We start from the raw sequence: 15,860 nt of genomic DNA on the forward strand, positions 1-15,860 counted from the left end.
AACAATTTAAGCAAAACCGTAACCCCAGGATGCACCGGGGAAATCATCAATACAAATATTTCTCTGTTTACATTGCCATTGGTTAAAAAAGCCTGCGTCAAATTCCAACTACATCTTTGTCTTGGAAATAGGTCTTATGGGTTCCGGACTAATCACAAAATCCTGAGCTGATTGTTTCACTGGAATTAGACAAGGATGGAGCAATACAGTGTAATGGCAGAGCAGCTAGGGAATGCTTTTTCACAGACATCTGTTGCAAAGACTTTGAAAAAAGTCCTTTTGTAAAATGTGCCCATAAGCCAGCTTAATAATTACTCACATTTAATGATGACAGAATCTTCATTTTTGAGAAAACTAATCATTCATTTGTGTGCTTTGAGGGCTTTTTAAGAGACGTTTGTACACTAAAGATTAATAAAAATAAAAAAAACTATATATATATATATATAGACAAAATCATAAAAAAAGATTTATAAGTAATTCTATATACATCTACATGTCTATCTATGTATGTGTGATGTGCAACTTTTCACCTGAAATTATTTCAAAATAATCAATCACACAGTAATCTGAAACAAACACCTACACAACATTGAGATTTGATTTTATTTCTAACACACATAAGACACATTCACAACACAACTTCAGTTATAATCACACATGATGCCACAAACACCCGAGTGAATCTGTCGTATGCCGGAGCTCTTCTGGCTGGTTCTTCTTAATGCTGTATGAGGTGACAGAATGGTAAAGCTAACCAGTGTCATCTGGATTTCTGCCAACATCCTTGGTTTAACTTTGACAGTCACACACGTGCACACAGGTTTTCCTACACATTCAATGGCTGGAGATGCTCTGATAATCAGTCTGGTCTCCCTAAGTAGAGTACTGCCCAAGTGGACGGAGAAAATATGGGTCCAAGGTTTGAATCCTCACTTGCCAATCCTCTGTACCACCCAGTCCTGCTGGCATAGTGGGCATCTATTGTTCTGCTTCACCCAGAGGGACATGCAGCAGTTGTGGAAGGAGTGATTGCACTCTCCCCATACCACTGAGAGAAAGATCAAATAAGAGACATTACACAAATTATTTAGATATTTTTGTGTTCCGCAGAAGACAGAGAGACAGTGATACTGGTTTTGTGACAACATGAAGGTGAATATATGATGACAATTTTCAATTCTGGGTGAACTATCCCTTTAAGTGTGATACGATCTTTTGATTTAACTTGCCAGTGTGGAAGCAGGGTTTATTTTGTGACGCAAATTAATACTATGGATTGTGTACTTGGTCAAGGTACTTAACCCCAGGTTGGTTTAGTTGGATTGCCCCTAATAGGTGTACTGTAAGTTGCTGTGGATAAAAGAAACTAATAAATGACGTAAGCATATAAATTTATTAAACTGCATGTTAAACAAATTTAAATAAAGAGCTAAAATGTAAAAAAAATATTAGTTCAAACTGTAACAGCAGTGAACGGTGCAGCCATCTGCTTGTAGGGGGTTAATGTAATTGATTAATTAGGCAGGCAATCAGTATGCCAGCAGTGATGCTACAGTTGACTTACCGACACAGTCCTCTTGTTTGTTTTCAGCCTGACATCTCAAGCATGCATCTGAAATACATTTAAAATACATATTTAATATTCATTTAAACATAAGCATTTATTTTTTTTTTGGCAGAAATAAGTAGAATGTCATTTAAAAATCACATGCAATAACAGTCCGACTCTGTGTAATTGTTTTTTGATTATGTTAGAATGCATTAACTACATTTACTGGTGATGAACCTGTAAAATACGGCTGTCTCACAGCCAAGCCAACTGCCTACCCAAACACCATTTTTGTATGTATTATTTGGATTTTCATAAAAGACAAGTGCATCTCCTATCTCTTTAAATGGGGGAACATCAAATTCTCCAAAACTGTTTACCGAGCTTATTTGAAATAACCAATAAAAAAATCTTGACAGCAGCTGTCTCATAAGTGTAGTTTATTCAGTGTTTTCGAAAAGCATATTTGTCAAGCATACATTTCACAGTTGTGTGCTCCCAATGTATTTTTCCCTACTATGGAAGTCAATGGGGGCCGACAACTATTTGATTACCAGCATTCTTCAGAATATCTTTTTTTTTTTTTTTTTTACATAAGAAAGAACATACAGATTTGGAGCAACATGAGGGTAAGTAAATTAAAATTTTTAACTATTCCTTTGACACCCCAAAATTGATACTAATCCTGCTCTGTATACTGGGTAAAGGTACGCTTCACACTTGTAAATTAGATGTGGGAAATAGCATCATTTTTTACCCAGGGTTAAGAAAAACTGCTCCGGAGCAGGTTTAACAGTCTTAACCCCACACTGAAGTATATGAAGATATGGTGTTAGGGCTAGATGCTTAGTAACCAGCAGCTATTCTGGACCATTATGGACAAACAGTGCTTGGTGTTTTTTTCTTTTTTTTCTTTAGCATTTGGGTGTAAAAAAGATACACAACTCTGGAAACTTCATGTAATGTGCCATGCTGCATTAATCAAATCAATGACAATGACACTGCAAAAAATATATATAAAAAAATAACTTTTACCTGAGAGTTCATAACTACAAAACGTCAGTTTATGAACACCCAGCATTAATTGTTAACCCCGGGTTAGGTGTGGACCCTGTGAAACTTGGACCAAGGTAACCCAGAATGATGCAGAGTTAACTATTTCAGCTGTGACAGGTGCTTATGAAATCTTCTTTTACACGGGGTTAAAAGTGGGGATTAGAATGACTTTATCTTGCGTTAACGACAGTGTGAAAACACTACACAACTGATTGGGCATCAGATGCGTTTTAATTTTTACATTAGATACCTCTCGAACAGTCATTTTGTTGTTACAGGTGCACTAGAAACGTTTAAAGCAACATTTGTGTGCACTTAAATGTGTCGATTCCGAATGTTTGAGCATAACACTTGAATATAATCGTTGGATACAGGTTTCTTGTAGATATTACTTTTAAAAATTGAAATATGCGAGTATAAATAAAATTCGACTCAACATCTTTGCTCAATGTTAGATGCATTATTTCAAGCGTTATTTCGGCTACGGAAGGTTCTATTTTTATTCTGTCTATTTAGGCAGAAGTATGTTATTAATTATTTGATGTTATTCTGCTTAAAAACGTTTTCTTTTTCACTCTTTTTTTAATGTTATCTGCCTATTCATGTTTTGTGGAGGTAATCCAGCACCAGCTAGCTAGGAATCCCAGAAAGGTACACAACTTGTAACACAAGAGCTATTTCAGCTAACTAGCCGGTTAGCTAGAGAAACACTCACCCATTACTTGAACCCGACAAATAGCGCAAGTGTCACACTCCACATCCCAGCTCCACATGGCTACCGCATTCCACTTCTTGAGGGAGAACATCTTGTCCCCCCCTGATTTTGATCCAGAAGAACCGCTGTGAGTGTGCACTAAACCCAGCTCATCACCGTCGTCCATCTCCGCCATGGCGAAGAGGGAGGCGCAGAAACAAAATGGCTGAGATAGGCTGGTCTGCAGACACCCAAATAGGTCTCTCACTGGAGTTGACCGTAAACAGGCCCCTGCCTGGATGTGTTACACTGTCAGCAACATTTTCACACTTATACCTGATTTCTCCAAAGTACTATAAAACAACCATATTCATTCTTACTTTCTTTGAAACGCATTCAATTATTTAATTAGCATTTGTATGATTTCTTTAATTATGCATTTATTTGATGGCCTATTTATGAGTTTTTGTTAGCACTTTCAGATTCTGTGATGTACATATATTTTATTAAAATAAATAAATTAATAAATAGAAATTAAAATTAAAACTAGAATTTATTCACTTGTTTTTACATGCAGGCATTATTGTTTGTTGTTGTTGTTGTTGTTTTGTAAAAATACAGAACATGGCATGCTGCATTTAAGCAATATCACATGTGCAAGAGAGCTGCTGCGAATTTGTACCTAGCTGTTCTTGTGCCATCTGTCAAATAACAGATGTGCCAATGGTGCTATAGTGATGGTCACATCTTTTTTGCATTGTTATTATATTACACAAAATGTTGATACAGGATTTGGAAAGTTTTCAAACTCTAAAAAAAAAAAATCAGTAAATTTGGCTATTTAAAATGAAAAGGTCCATTTGTGACCTGTGTTTGCATTTTTATAATATTTTAAAAATAAAATAATGTTTAATAATGTATTGCAATGAAAACGGATATTCAGAGTGCTGAATATACAATTTGCTGGTGATACTGCAAAGTTAAAGGCTACATGAATTCCTCATCGTTCTCTCAAAAAGACAATCAATGTCAATTATGTTGCCATGTTTTTGACTACATTTAGATATTTTGGTATGGTTAACAATCCTGAAAATTAAAAACCCTTCTAAAGACACAGTTATGTCAATTAATTATCTTGGCTTGTATGATCTTGTTTGGTTCCTTTTTATCTCTGTTTTCCCTCATACTACATGCACATAGATCATAGGCCATGCTGATCCATACCATCATGAAAGTCATGATCCATCATTGCATTTTTATTTTCAGATTCAACTAATCAAGTCCTTCAGGGTTAGTTGAAAACTACATGGTAGACCTGTGTGCTGGAGCCAGGTTGGAAATAAACTCTGCAGGGCTCCGGCCCTCCACAAATTGAGTTTGACACCTCTGCAAGCCCTTGTGAAGTAAATGTATCATTCATCGTATTATTGTCAGTAGCCTTTGACAATTGCATGTCAACATGCCAGCGCCCATGGGGGGGCGACCCGCTCCACGTATAAAAAAAAAAAAGAAAAGTTTTTGATCGTCTCCTCAAGTGAGTGATATTTTTCTGATTATTTCACAAAAAAGTACTGTTACATCACTTTGTCGCTTGCAATATTTATCTAAGTTCAGATAATGTTTCAAACCGTACAATAATTTGCTTTAAAAATCACCTTATCAAACTAGAGAAGGGAGTGTCATTGAACGATTTCTACCTTATAGCCGTGACGTCATCATACATTCGAATTGGTGAACACGTTCAATAAGCTTTCTGAACTACGCGCGTGTAGTCCTATGGACCAGACCGAAACAGAGTTCGCATTTTAATTGAGAGAATTTCTCTCTCAATTAAAATGAGCAGCTGTCTCGTGCGCAGTAGTAGCTGTGAGAGATTCAAAGACTGCAGCAAACCGATGACCACTAACACTTCAGTTAAACTCACTTCTGTCCATCAACGGATGAACACCGACTTTGAAAAGTATCCTTCATCACGGTATTGCAAGAGGTGAGTGCTGATGTTTATTTGACATTTTTGATGCATTCGAAGAAATGTTACAACCTTTTAGAATTAACATTGTTAGCAAAGTTATTGGAATTTTTACTAATAATTTTTTCATGATTTTCATTGTTTATGTAGACTTTTTATTTACTTTATTGTAGAATAGAATACTTTGTCATTGCGAAATGTAGTGCTTATTCTCAGTGGTACATTAAAAACACACACATATAAATAACAAAGAAGTATAGCCTATTTGTTTGTTGATAGCTTCACACAGTGTAAGATAAATGACTCAAATTATGGAAGGCCTATGTAACATGTCTTTACTGAAAAAAAGTATGTAAAATAACTGACAATTTTTATTTTTTTGTGATGTATATCTGTTTCAGGACAAACATTATATGCAGGGCCCAGTTCAAGGTGAATTAGGGTAATAACTACCAAACTGGTACAGTTAAAGTTGCTGATGTTTTAAATTTACTTAAATATTAGGGCAGACTGGGGCTACAGTAGTTGTCACAGAGAAGTTGTCACAAGGGTTGAATCTTAGTAACTGTAATATTTTATGTTAAAAGGTCAGTTACACTTTTTCCCTCTCTTTCATCTGTGCTCTTTATGTGGTCTGTATTTTAAGAAGTATTTTAAATTTCACTTTCAGCATAATTTTGTAATTCTATATTTGACATTCTCCAACATTTAGCCCCTCAGACGCTGTCTGCCTCTCTTACTTGGATTAATATCACTCAACATACAGAACGTTGTCAAAACTGTAAGAAGATCTCAGAGTTCTTGATTTTTAAAGAGAAAGGGTAGATTGAAATGTAAGGAGAAGATTGACACTGAAAACAGTAGTTGTGCCCTTTGGCTACTAGGATGAGAATTTTCCTGAATAACTAAGACAGCATTAGTGTGGGAGGAGGGCTCATTGATCTCTGATTCAGTACCGTCATTGCTGCAGACACTAGCTAATTATTTCAACAAAATTAATCAATTTAAAAGCCAACATTCAGGCACATCCTTTATTCTTTTTTCTGAATATACATCGGTTTCCTTGTTTTAAACAACCTTTCAAACTCAGACATTTGTTAAATCACAGATATTGGAAGATTTTCATAATTAATATGCATCTTAGATGTGTCACGGCATGGTAGAGATGGCGCCGTGGAAAGAACAAGGTCAGGGTCCAAGATGCAGGGAAGATTAACTTTAATAAGAATGAAACAAAAAGGCCAACACGGCAAAAACAAATCACCAGGAACAAGCCGAAATGCAAGAACTAGAGATGCGTAACTACAACAAACATTAGCAAATAACACTAATTCAGGCAGGCAGAGAGGTGGGAGTGTGGAGAATATATACTAGTGAACAAACGGGGAACAGCTGTGTGTGTGAGTATGTGACAGGTGTGTCTAGGTGATAGTGACCAGGTGTGAGTGTAAGTGTGTGAGATGCAGGTGAAGTGTATTTTTCTCTGAAATCTGTTAAGATTATATACTATGGAAGCCCGTTCCCACCACAGTTGAGAAAAATATGCTTCTGTACATCATAATAATGAAATAATTTCTTGTAATATTGATTTAGTTTCTCGTAATAATGAGAAAATTTCCCTTAATTCTGACCTAGTTCCTCATAATAATGAGAAGATTTCTCGTAATACTGACTTAGTTTCTCATAATAATTACTTTGTTTCTTGTAATAGTGAGAAACTTTCTCATTATTACGAGATGTTAAGTCATTATTATGAGAAACTTTCTCATTTTTATGAGATGTTAAAGGGGGGGTGAAATGCTATTTCATGCACACTGAGTTTTTTTTACACTGTTAAAGAGTTGGATTCCCATGCTAAACATGGACAAACTTTCAAAAATTAAGTTGTACGTTTGAAGGAGTATTTCTGTTCCAAAAATACTCCTTCCGGTTTGTCACAAGTTTCGGAAAGTTTTTTTCGAGTATGTCTCTGTGTGACGTTAGATGGAGCGGAATTTCCTTATATGGGCCCTAAGGGCACTTCTGCCGGAAGAGCGCACGCTCCTGTATAGCAGAGCACTGAGAGCACAACAGACTTCACTGATCAGAGCGAGAGCGTCGCGAAATGTCACAAAAGGAGTGTGTTTTTGGTTGCGAGGGCAAGACAACCCTGCACAGATTACAAAGAAAAAACATCATTAAGGGACCAGTGGATGGAGTTTATTTTTACAGAGCATCAACGGAGTTGTGCAAGTGTTTGTGTTTGTTCCCTGCATTTCGAAGATGCTTGTTTTACAAACAAGGCCCAGTTTGACGCCGGATTTGTGTATCGTTTATTTCTTAAGGATAATGCAGTCCCAATGAAAAAGGGTCACGATCGTGTGTTGGAACCGCAGGCGGTGAGTAAAACTGCTTCAAATATCTCTGTGTTGTTAACTTAGCTATCGGCGCGTAAGCACATCAAGTAAACAACATGCGATGTTGTCATCAAACTGCACTTTCCACATGTACAGCTTAAAAAAAAAAAAAAGAGGACAAAGTGGAACTTAGTCATTTTCCAAAACCGCTAAGCAAATATATACAGTTTCAGTACATGCCACATAATAGAGACGTCGTTGCTGATGCTGCTCTTGTTAAATTTCAGCCTCTGGATCTGATTCTGGATCATAAATATACGCTGAATCTGAATGTAAGCCATGGTTTGTTTGGGATGATGGTTTTTTCCTCAAGGTAATGTCACAGCTTCCACATGATCTCAACGCAAAAGCCTACTGGCGCTCGTGATTCTTTAGCTCCGCCCACACGTCATGCCTCCAGCCGGTCGTTTTTTTCCGGGAAAAATCGGTACAGACTATCTTTCTCTTATGGATATAATAAAACTAAAGACTTTTTGGAGTTATGAAGGATGCAGTACTACTCTATAGGTACTCAAGATTAACAGGATATTGAGTGAAAACGAGCATTTCACCTCCCCTTTAAGTCATTATTATGAGAACTTTCTCGTAACAATGAGAAACTTTCTCATAATAATGAGAAACATTCTCGTAATAATTAGAAACTTTCTCATGATAATAAGAAACTTTCTCGTAATATTGACTTAATCCACACACACAAAAAAAATAATTACTTGACACATGCGCAACACAAGGGTGACGGTACGCTAGTGACATCTGTTGGTCAAAGCCATGCAAGAACACAGCAAACATCGCTTGTTCTGTAATATAAAGTGTATAATGCTATAATCTGCTTTAAATATCAATTTCAGATAGATTATCTGCAATTAGTCTTTTGTTAATTTGTAGCACTTACCAACAAGTTACTCTCCCAGCATGATAGTCCATGGCTTCAGATTTAGAGTAATATATTCCAACAAAAATTAACATGCATTTTATGAAGATACATACTGTAACTATCCCAGCATCCCACATCACTTCCTGCAGGACATGTAAACGTGAAAAAATGCTTAATATGGTTTAAAGTACAATGCCAAATTCAGGATACAATATTATTGATCATGCATACAGGCATGCATAAGAGCCCAGAATTTGAAAACAACACTCAAAGTTAAGCATTTTCCTATAGAAACCGTTATAAAAATGCATAAAGTTTGCTGTTTTGTGTTGCATTCATATTTTGGGTCCACCTGCATGCCTGTATATACAATATGGATGTTCATTAATTTCTGAACTTGGTTCAGTCTGTCTTTATACTTCAAGCCACATCAAGCATTTTTCACGTTAAGAGTTTGTCCTGCAAGAAGTGGGATGCTGAAGACCAAGAGGTTGCCATGGTAACGAACAATGATGCTTTGTGCTTTTAAAATGAGATGGCTTACTGTATGATCATTGTATGCATGTGATGCATGAAAGGAACAGCTAATAAAACTAATAAATCATTAAAATATTTATAAATTAAGTTTTTATGTGTAATGTCTTTCATTTCTTCATAAAATGTCTGGATTTCTTAACTGAAATATTAGTCTGGAATGTTTAAAGCCATAACTATCTGGCAGAGTAGCAGTGTTACAAATTAACAAAAGACTAATTGCAGATAATTTCTCTAAAATCGTTATTTAATGACCGATTATATAGTATTATACACTTTAGATTAAAGAACAACAATGTTTGCGGTGTTCCTGCATGGCTTTAACCAACGGATATAGCTGGCGTGCTGTCACTCTTGATTTTTTATTTTTTATTTTTATTGATTAAGTCTTTATTTCGAGAAAGTTTCTCATTATTATGAGAGATTAAGTCAATATTACAATACATTTTCTCAATATAACAAGATACTAAATGCTTATAATGAGAAAGTATCTCATTATTATGAGAAACTAAGTCATTATTATAATAAATTTTCTCATTATTACGAGAAACCAAGTCAATATTATGAGAAATATTCTCATTATTATGAGAAAGTTTCTCAATATGAGATACTGAGTCATTATTACAGGAATGTTTCTCATTATTATGAGAAACTAAGTCATTATTACGAGAAAGATTCTCAATATAATGAGATACTAAGTCATAATTATGAGTAAGTTTCTCATTATTATGACTTAAAGAATCATATTTTTCTCAACCGTGGCAGGAACAGGCTTCCGTAGATATACACATACTTCTGTCCATTAACATATTGTATAATTTACACTGGTGTCAAAAGTATTCACATTCATTACTCAAGTAGAAGTATAGATACTAGGGTTTAAAAATACTTTTGTAGAAGTTGAAGTATCAGCTCAAGTTTTTTACTCAAGTAAAAGTGTAAAAGTACTGGTTTCAAAGGTATAAAATTAAAAGTAATGTAAGGAAAAAAACGCCATTAAGAACAAAAGCTTAGGCCACACCACACGCACGCACTATTGTGTATTACCCCACCTCCTCAAAAAAAATTTTTTCTAAAAGCCATAGACCATATTGATTGTATAATGTTATATTAAGATGTTCATGTTGAAAAATTTGGGATGCACTATAGTGCTACCTGTTTCAGCCGCATATATGCCCATTAAAAAAAGAACGCATTTTAGTACAATGCAAATACATTTTAAAGAAGTAGAGATATGATGATTACCTATAAGTATTGTTATGGTGCAAAAAGTCAAACTTTAGAGGCATGTCATCAATAGCCTTTAATGGAATGTAAATGTACATCCAAGCTAAGCTACAGGAATCTGCGAGGGCAATGGACAAGAAAATTGGTGTACCCAGGGTAGGCTTAACAATTACCCTTGTATGTAGGCTTGTCACGATAACAAATTTTGCTGGACGATAAATTGTCCAAGAAATTATAGCGATAAACAATAATATTGGCGTTCCACCAGTTTCAACTAATATAATGATAATGGCATAATAACACAGGTACACCTTTTCAAAGATTAATAAACTTTTATTTTATTTTATGGCAGATTCCGAGCAAGAAATACCAACATGTTGATTTTGTGTGGCTTAAAATTAATTAATTTTGTATGTTTGTATGTTATATTAAGTGTATATGCCAGTTAAGGATGCTAATATTGACCGTTTAACTATTAACCGAAAGCAAACATTTTGACCGATGAAGTTCACATATCGCGTCTTTTGGGCACACGCCTACAGACATATTTAGTTGAGCAAGCCAAATGAAGTGAGTGAAAAGTAGGCCCATTTCGATAGAAAGGGCAACGAAGTTACTTGCAAAATATTCTGCGCGGTACTAAAATAAAGCAATAGTGCAAGTAAAATGCATTATCACTTGAGATGCAAACATCAAAAGCTGGCCACTCTAGCGAGACGTTATCTCTTTATTCCCGGGACATCTGTGCCAGGGGGTTTTCTGCCACGGGCTGTCCACAGGCTGCGCTCCAGACTAACCCCACATCATGAGATGTTACTTTTTTAAAATAAAAAATTTAAAAAGAAATTATCGAGGCCGGAAAAATTATCGAGCAAATTTGTTTTTATCATGCGATTAATTGATATATATCCTTGCTGGAGTGTGATGTGATTTGTGTTATGTGCAGGTGCGATGGATCACGTACAAACCAACAGGGTGTCCGAATGGTATGTGTTTATACTTCTCATCCAAGCACAATCAAATTCACTCCATCTGGATGGCTCGATTTATCTGGCTAGGTTTTTTTTTGTTTTTTTTTTGTTTTTGAATGATGACAAGCCAGAATGAAAACAAGGCGAAATGAAATCGCAGTAACGAACCTATTTTTAAAATGTAAGGAGAAGAAAGTACAGATAATTGGGTGAAAATGTAAGGAGTAGAAGTAAAAAATCGGCTGAAAAATAATTACTCCATTAAAGTATAGATACCCACAATTTAGTAAGGTAACGAAGTATTTGTAGTTCATTACTTGACAACTCTATAATAGCCTACAAAGAAGGCATCATTTCCAACCCTTGTAAGCTCAATGGAAAAAATATGACTTTATTTTCATTTTGCTATATATTTAAAAATCAACAACATACAAGTATTTTACATAATAACTGTGCATGATATTGTGCAAAATATGTATTTAATGTTAAGAAGCAAATAAAGCTGTAACGATAAAACCTTCGTAATCATCGGGAAGAAGGAGGCGGGAACCGGCGGACAATCAAATGAAAGCTTTAATAATAAAATAAACACAAAACAGCATGTCTGCCCCTCACGGATGATTGACGCGCACAAATAAAAACCAAACACAAAATAAAGCCCAGACCTGGTCCTCTCTCGTCCGTCACTGTCGTCGCTCTGGTTTTATATCTCTCCATCTCCTCCGTGGGACTCGAGACTGGTGGGTCGAGCAGGTGTCGCTCATTTCCCAATCACTCCATCGGCCTCGCTCCGGTTCCCACGTCTCGCGGCCCCGCCCCACTCGTCACAAATGCAATGTGATTTGTGGTGCATTCACAAGTAAACATTAGACATTCTCTTTCAGTCTGTAACCTTGGTAATGACTAGGGTTATGCCGGAATCAAACTTTCCTTTTGTGATTAATTACTCAGGCTTTTATCACGGTAAACGGTATTATAATGGTATTGAAATTTAGTTTTAAAAAAGTGCTCATAATACAGCATAACAGTTTTTCTTATAACAAAAATAACTGAATATTTAAATACAATAAAGCAATACAGAAAAATATATAAAGTTAAAAGTTTTGCACTGATTAAAGTGCAAAAGAACTATAAAGACCCATACGTATCACTTTACAATAAGATCTCTTTAGTTCACCATTAAAATTCACAATAAACAATAGCTACATTTGCTACAGAAGTTATTAATCTTTGTTAAAAAAAAAAAAAGTTTTAGTTCATGTTAGCTCATTAAATAATAAAGTTGCAACTTTAGATTTTATCAACGCGTTATTAAATATTGGAATACCTAAGATGAATGAATGTTCAGAAGAATTTTTCATTGTCAGTTTGTTACATAATGAATTAACTAATGTTAAAAATGAAGCCCCAATGTAAAATGTAAATTAACATAAAAAAATAAAAAAACTTTCAAACAATTTTAATGTCATGTTGTAATCCACATTAAAATAGCCTATTAAGACTTAATACTTAAGTATTTGGCAATTTGATGAACATCATAGCAAATACACAAATCTGATTGGCTATTTAAAATTATTAAATATGTTTTAGAAAGTAGGTCAGCTGGTTTATTTGTGGTGTTTCAAGGGTAAGGACTGCATTTTCTGCAATTTAGCGCCATCTGCTGTCAGAGAGTGAATGTGCTTTCATTTAGCCGTCTCTCACATGTTCCTCCATGTGCTTCTCTTATGTGCTTGTTTACATCAGAGCAGTCTTTCAAGCAGCATACAGCAGTGTTGTGCATTTTGACCAGTTGATGGGAATAGTATTATTAAAATGCATTCCAAATTCGGAATAATTTGTAATATATAATTATTAATGGTATTTAGAAGTGCCCACAATAACAATATTGTGCATATTCATTACCGTGATATATCGCATTACTGAATACCGGCACAAGTCTAGTAATGACCAACGAATTGGGATCTCTACCAAAACGCCATGGATGCTGTCACTTCCAGTGTCCTGCGTGAGCCTCCTGCGCAGGCCCCACGGCCAGCTGGGTGCCAGCTAGACCGTCTGGGGGAGTCTCTATTTTCCGGGGAGGGCAGCTAGTGACAGCTCATCAGCCGTATGGTTGTTCAGACTATATGAATGGCAGAGGAGGAGGTGGCGGGCGAGTTGTGACATGCGACAGGAGCGTAGACCACCTTGTCTAACAACTCTAGGCAGTTGATATGCCAGTGCAGTTAGGGGCCTGTCCAACCCCTGACACTGCATGCCCATCGTACGTGGCCCCCAGCCAATGGTAGTGGCATGCCTGAAGACTTGTTCCAGGGGCACTCCTGCCTGGAGAAATGCAAGGTCTGCAATGGGGTGAAGGTTTGGCAGCAGGCTGGTGTGACTTGGACCCAGTGAGTTCTGCTTTGCTACATCCATCTTGGGACTCGGCCATGGAGCCAGTGTTGCAGCGGTCTCATATTAAGCAGCCCCAGTGGCCACTGCAGCTGCCATATGCCCCAGGAGCCTCTGAAACGGTTTCAGTGGGACCACCATCCTGCTCTTGAACATATTCAGGCAGTTCAACAATGACTGAGCATGTTCCTGCATGAGGCGTGCTGTCAACCGAATTCAACTACCAAGAAAAGAGATCCTCTGCGTCGAGGATTGTTTGTACTTTTCCCAATTGACCCGAAGGCCCAACTGGCTGAGGTGTTAGAGAACCAAGTCCATGTTTTCGCACAACTAATCCTGAGACTGAGCTAGAATGAGCCAGTCATCAAGGTAGTTGAGAATGCAAACAGCCGGAAGGGCAGGAACTTGTACTGATATGCTCACCCTTCGAATGCGATCTGCAGCAGTGGTCTGTGATGTGGAAGGATCGAAACATGAAAGTATGCATCTTTCAGGTCAATTGCTGCAAACCAATCTTGGGGACGCGTGCACCCGAAAATGCATTTGTGTCTACATCTTGAACAGTAACCATGTTGTGCCCAGTTCAAGACAAGCAGGTCCAAAATCGGTCGTAACCAACCCCCTTTCTTAGGAACAGTGAAGTAGGGGTGTTGAAACCCCATCTTCATATTGGCTGGAGGGATCGGATCTATTGCATCCTCCGCCAGTTGGACAGAGATCTCCATATGCAAGACAGGTACACTGGCCACCTTCACTGATGTGAAGTAGATGGCGCTCAATTTGGGGGGACGCCGGGGAAACAGAATTGCATAGCTGAGTATGATGGTCTGCAGAAGCCAGCGAGACTGGTTGGGTAACAAGGCACCCAGACACCTTACAAGCTGGACCAGCGGGACCACTGACATACTTGCAGTGTGGCAGCGAGATGGAATGCAGGGACCTGGTCCATGAGTTGACAACTTTTAACATACATTTTTAAAGATATTTCAAAATTTCTGCTGCACGGTTTAAAAACCTTTTATAAAGTTGTGTTTTTTAATAAAAAAAACAAAAACAGGTAAAACGTGTAACGTTGCATGACGTATTACATTCATAATGTAAATACTGTTAAATAACGCTAAATGTTTACTAACATTATCAATAAATAAGATAAACAAAGCTAAAAGCTATTTTAGTTCCTCTCACTCCATAACAAATCCTTAAAATTTTACGGTATTCAGAAAAAAATATGAAAAACAATAGTTAAACATCGACCCAAAACGAATTCATTGCTGCTGAAACTAAAACATGCTCATGATGTATTTGAATGCTCATATTTGTTATGCTTTGAGCTTCGTCCAGTACACATAAATCATCCTTTACATCAGCAATGTAATTGTTCATTACTTCAGACTTATAAGCCCTCTAGAAGCTTGCGTTCTGCAAGTGAACGTTGCTTGATTGTGCTATCCCAAAGAAGCACAAAGTTACTTTAACAGACTTTTCTATCTGTTTTTTTGTTTATTATATTATATTATATTATATTATATTATATTATATTATATTATATTATATTACTGCTATGCTGATGACACTCAACTCTACTTCTCATTCCATCTCGGTGATCCGACGGTAGCCACTTGCATCTTGTCTAACAGACATTTCTTGCTGGACGAAGGACAATCACCTTCAACTCAACTTTGCCAAGCCCTTGCTACGTTTACTGCGTTTAAGCTAACTGAGACTTGTTATAGCACTTATATATTATTGCTCTCTTGTTGTTTTTGATTGCTTCCATTGTTCTCATTTGTAAGTCACTTTGGATAAAAGCAACTGCTAAATGACTAAATGTAAATGTAATGTAATGTAAATTCAATATTTGGTGGGTGAATGCAATGGATTGTATTTTGGACTATTTAAATTGAGTAGTGTTACTTTTTTATATGTTTGGTTGGCTTATTTTATTTTGATAATGAAGAGTTGGCAATGTCAATATGCTAAAGCCTAACTTATGTTGTGTGCACACGTGAGGCTATAAAGAATCTACTTTTGTCTACAGTCACAACAACAACAAAACACTGTGTTCTTTAAAACAAACAAAACAGATGTCGCTTTCTGCTGTATTTTCCTTGCAGTGAACTTGTTGTAACTTTGTTAATCTGTGAATTCAAAGTCAAATATATTTTGAAAATAAAGCTGTTTATTTTATGTGAT

At 36.4% G+C, this 15,860-nt stretch overlaps 1 protein-coding gene across 1 annotated transcript; it reads right to left on the bottom strand.

Moving 5' to 3' along the window:
- Positions 1-587: 587 nt before the first annotated feature.
- On the bottom strand, positions 588-3,544 carry LOC113118613 (RING-box protein 2). Its single transcript, XM_026287919.1, has 3 exons — positions 3,324-3,544; positions 1,568-1,615; positions 588-1,051 (listed from the first exon to the last, which is right to left on the bottom strand). Exons 1-3 carry the CDS (start codon positions 3,496-3,498, stop codon positions 933-935), a joined length of 342 nt encoding a protein of 113 aa, XP_026143704.1. The 5' UTR covers positions 3,499-3,544; the 3' UTR covers positions 588-932.
- Between the last annotated feature and the right edge of the window lie 12,316 nt (positions 3,545-15,860).

Source organism: Carassius auratus, chromosome 18 (genome assembly GCF_003368295.1).
Source record: "Carassius auratus strain Wakin chromosome 18, ASM336829v1, whole genome shotgun sequence".
NCBI lineage: Eukaryota > Metazoa > Chordata > Actinopteri > Cypriniformes > Cyprinidae > Carassius > Carassius auratus.

Coding starts and splice junctions, on each gene's coding strand:
- LOC113118613 (XM_026287919.1), bottom strand. CDS start 3,498: ATGGCGGAGATGGACGACGGTGATGAGCTGGGTTTAGTGCACACTCAC. Junction 1,616..3,323: donor TTGTCGGGTTCAAGTAATGG/GTGAGTGTTTCT, acceptor AATGTATTTCAG/ATGCATGCTTGAGATGTCAG. Junction 1,052..1,567: donor CAAACAAGAGGACTGTGTCG/GTAAGTCAACTG, acceptor TCTTTCTCTCAG/TGGTATGGGGAGAGTGCAAT.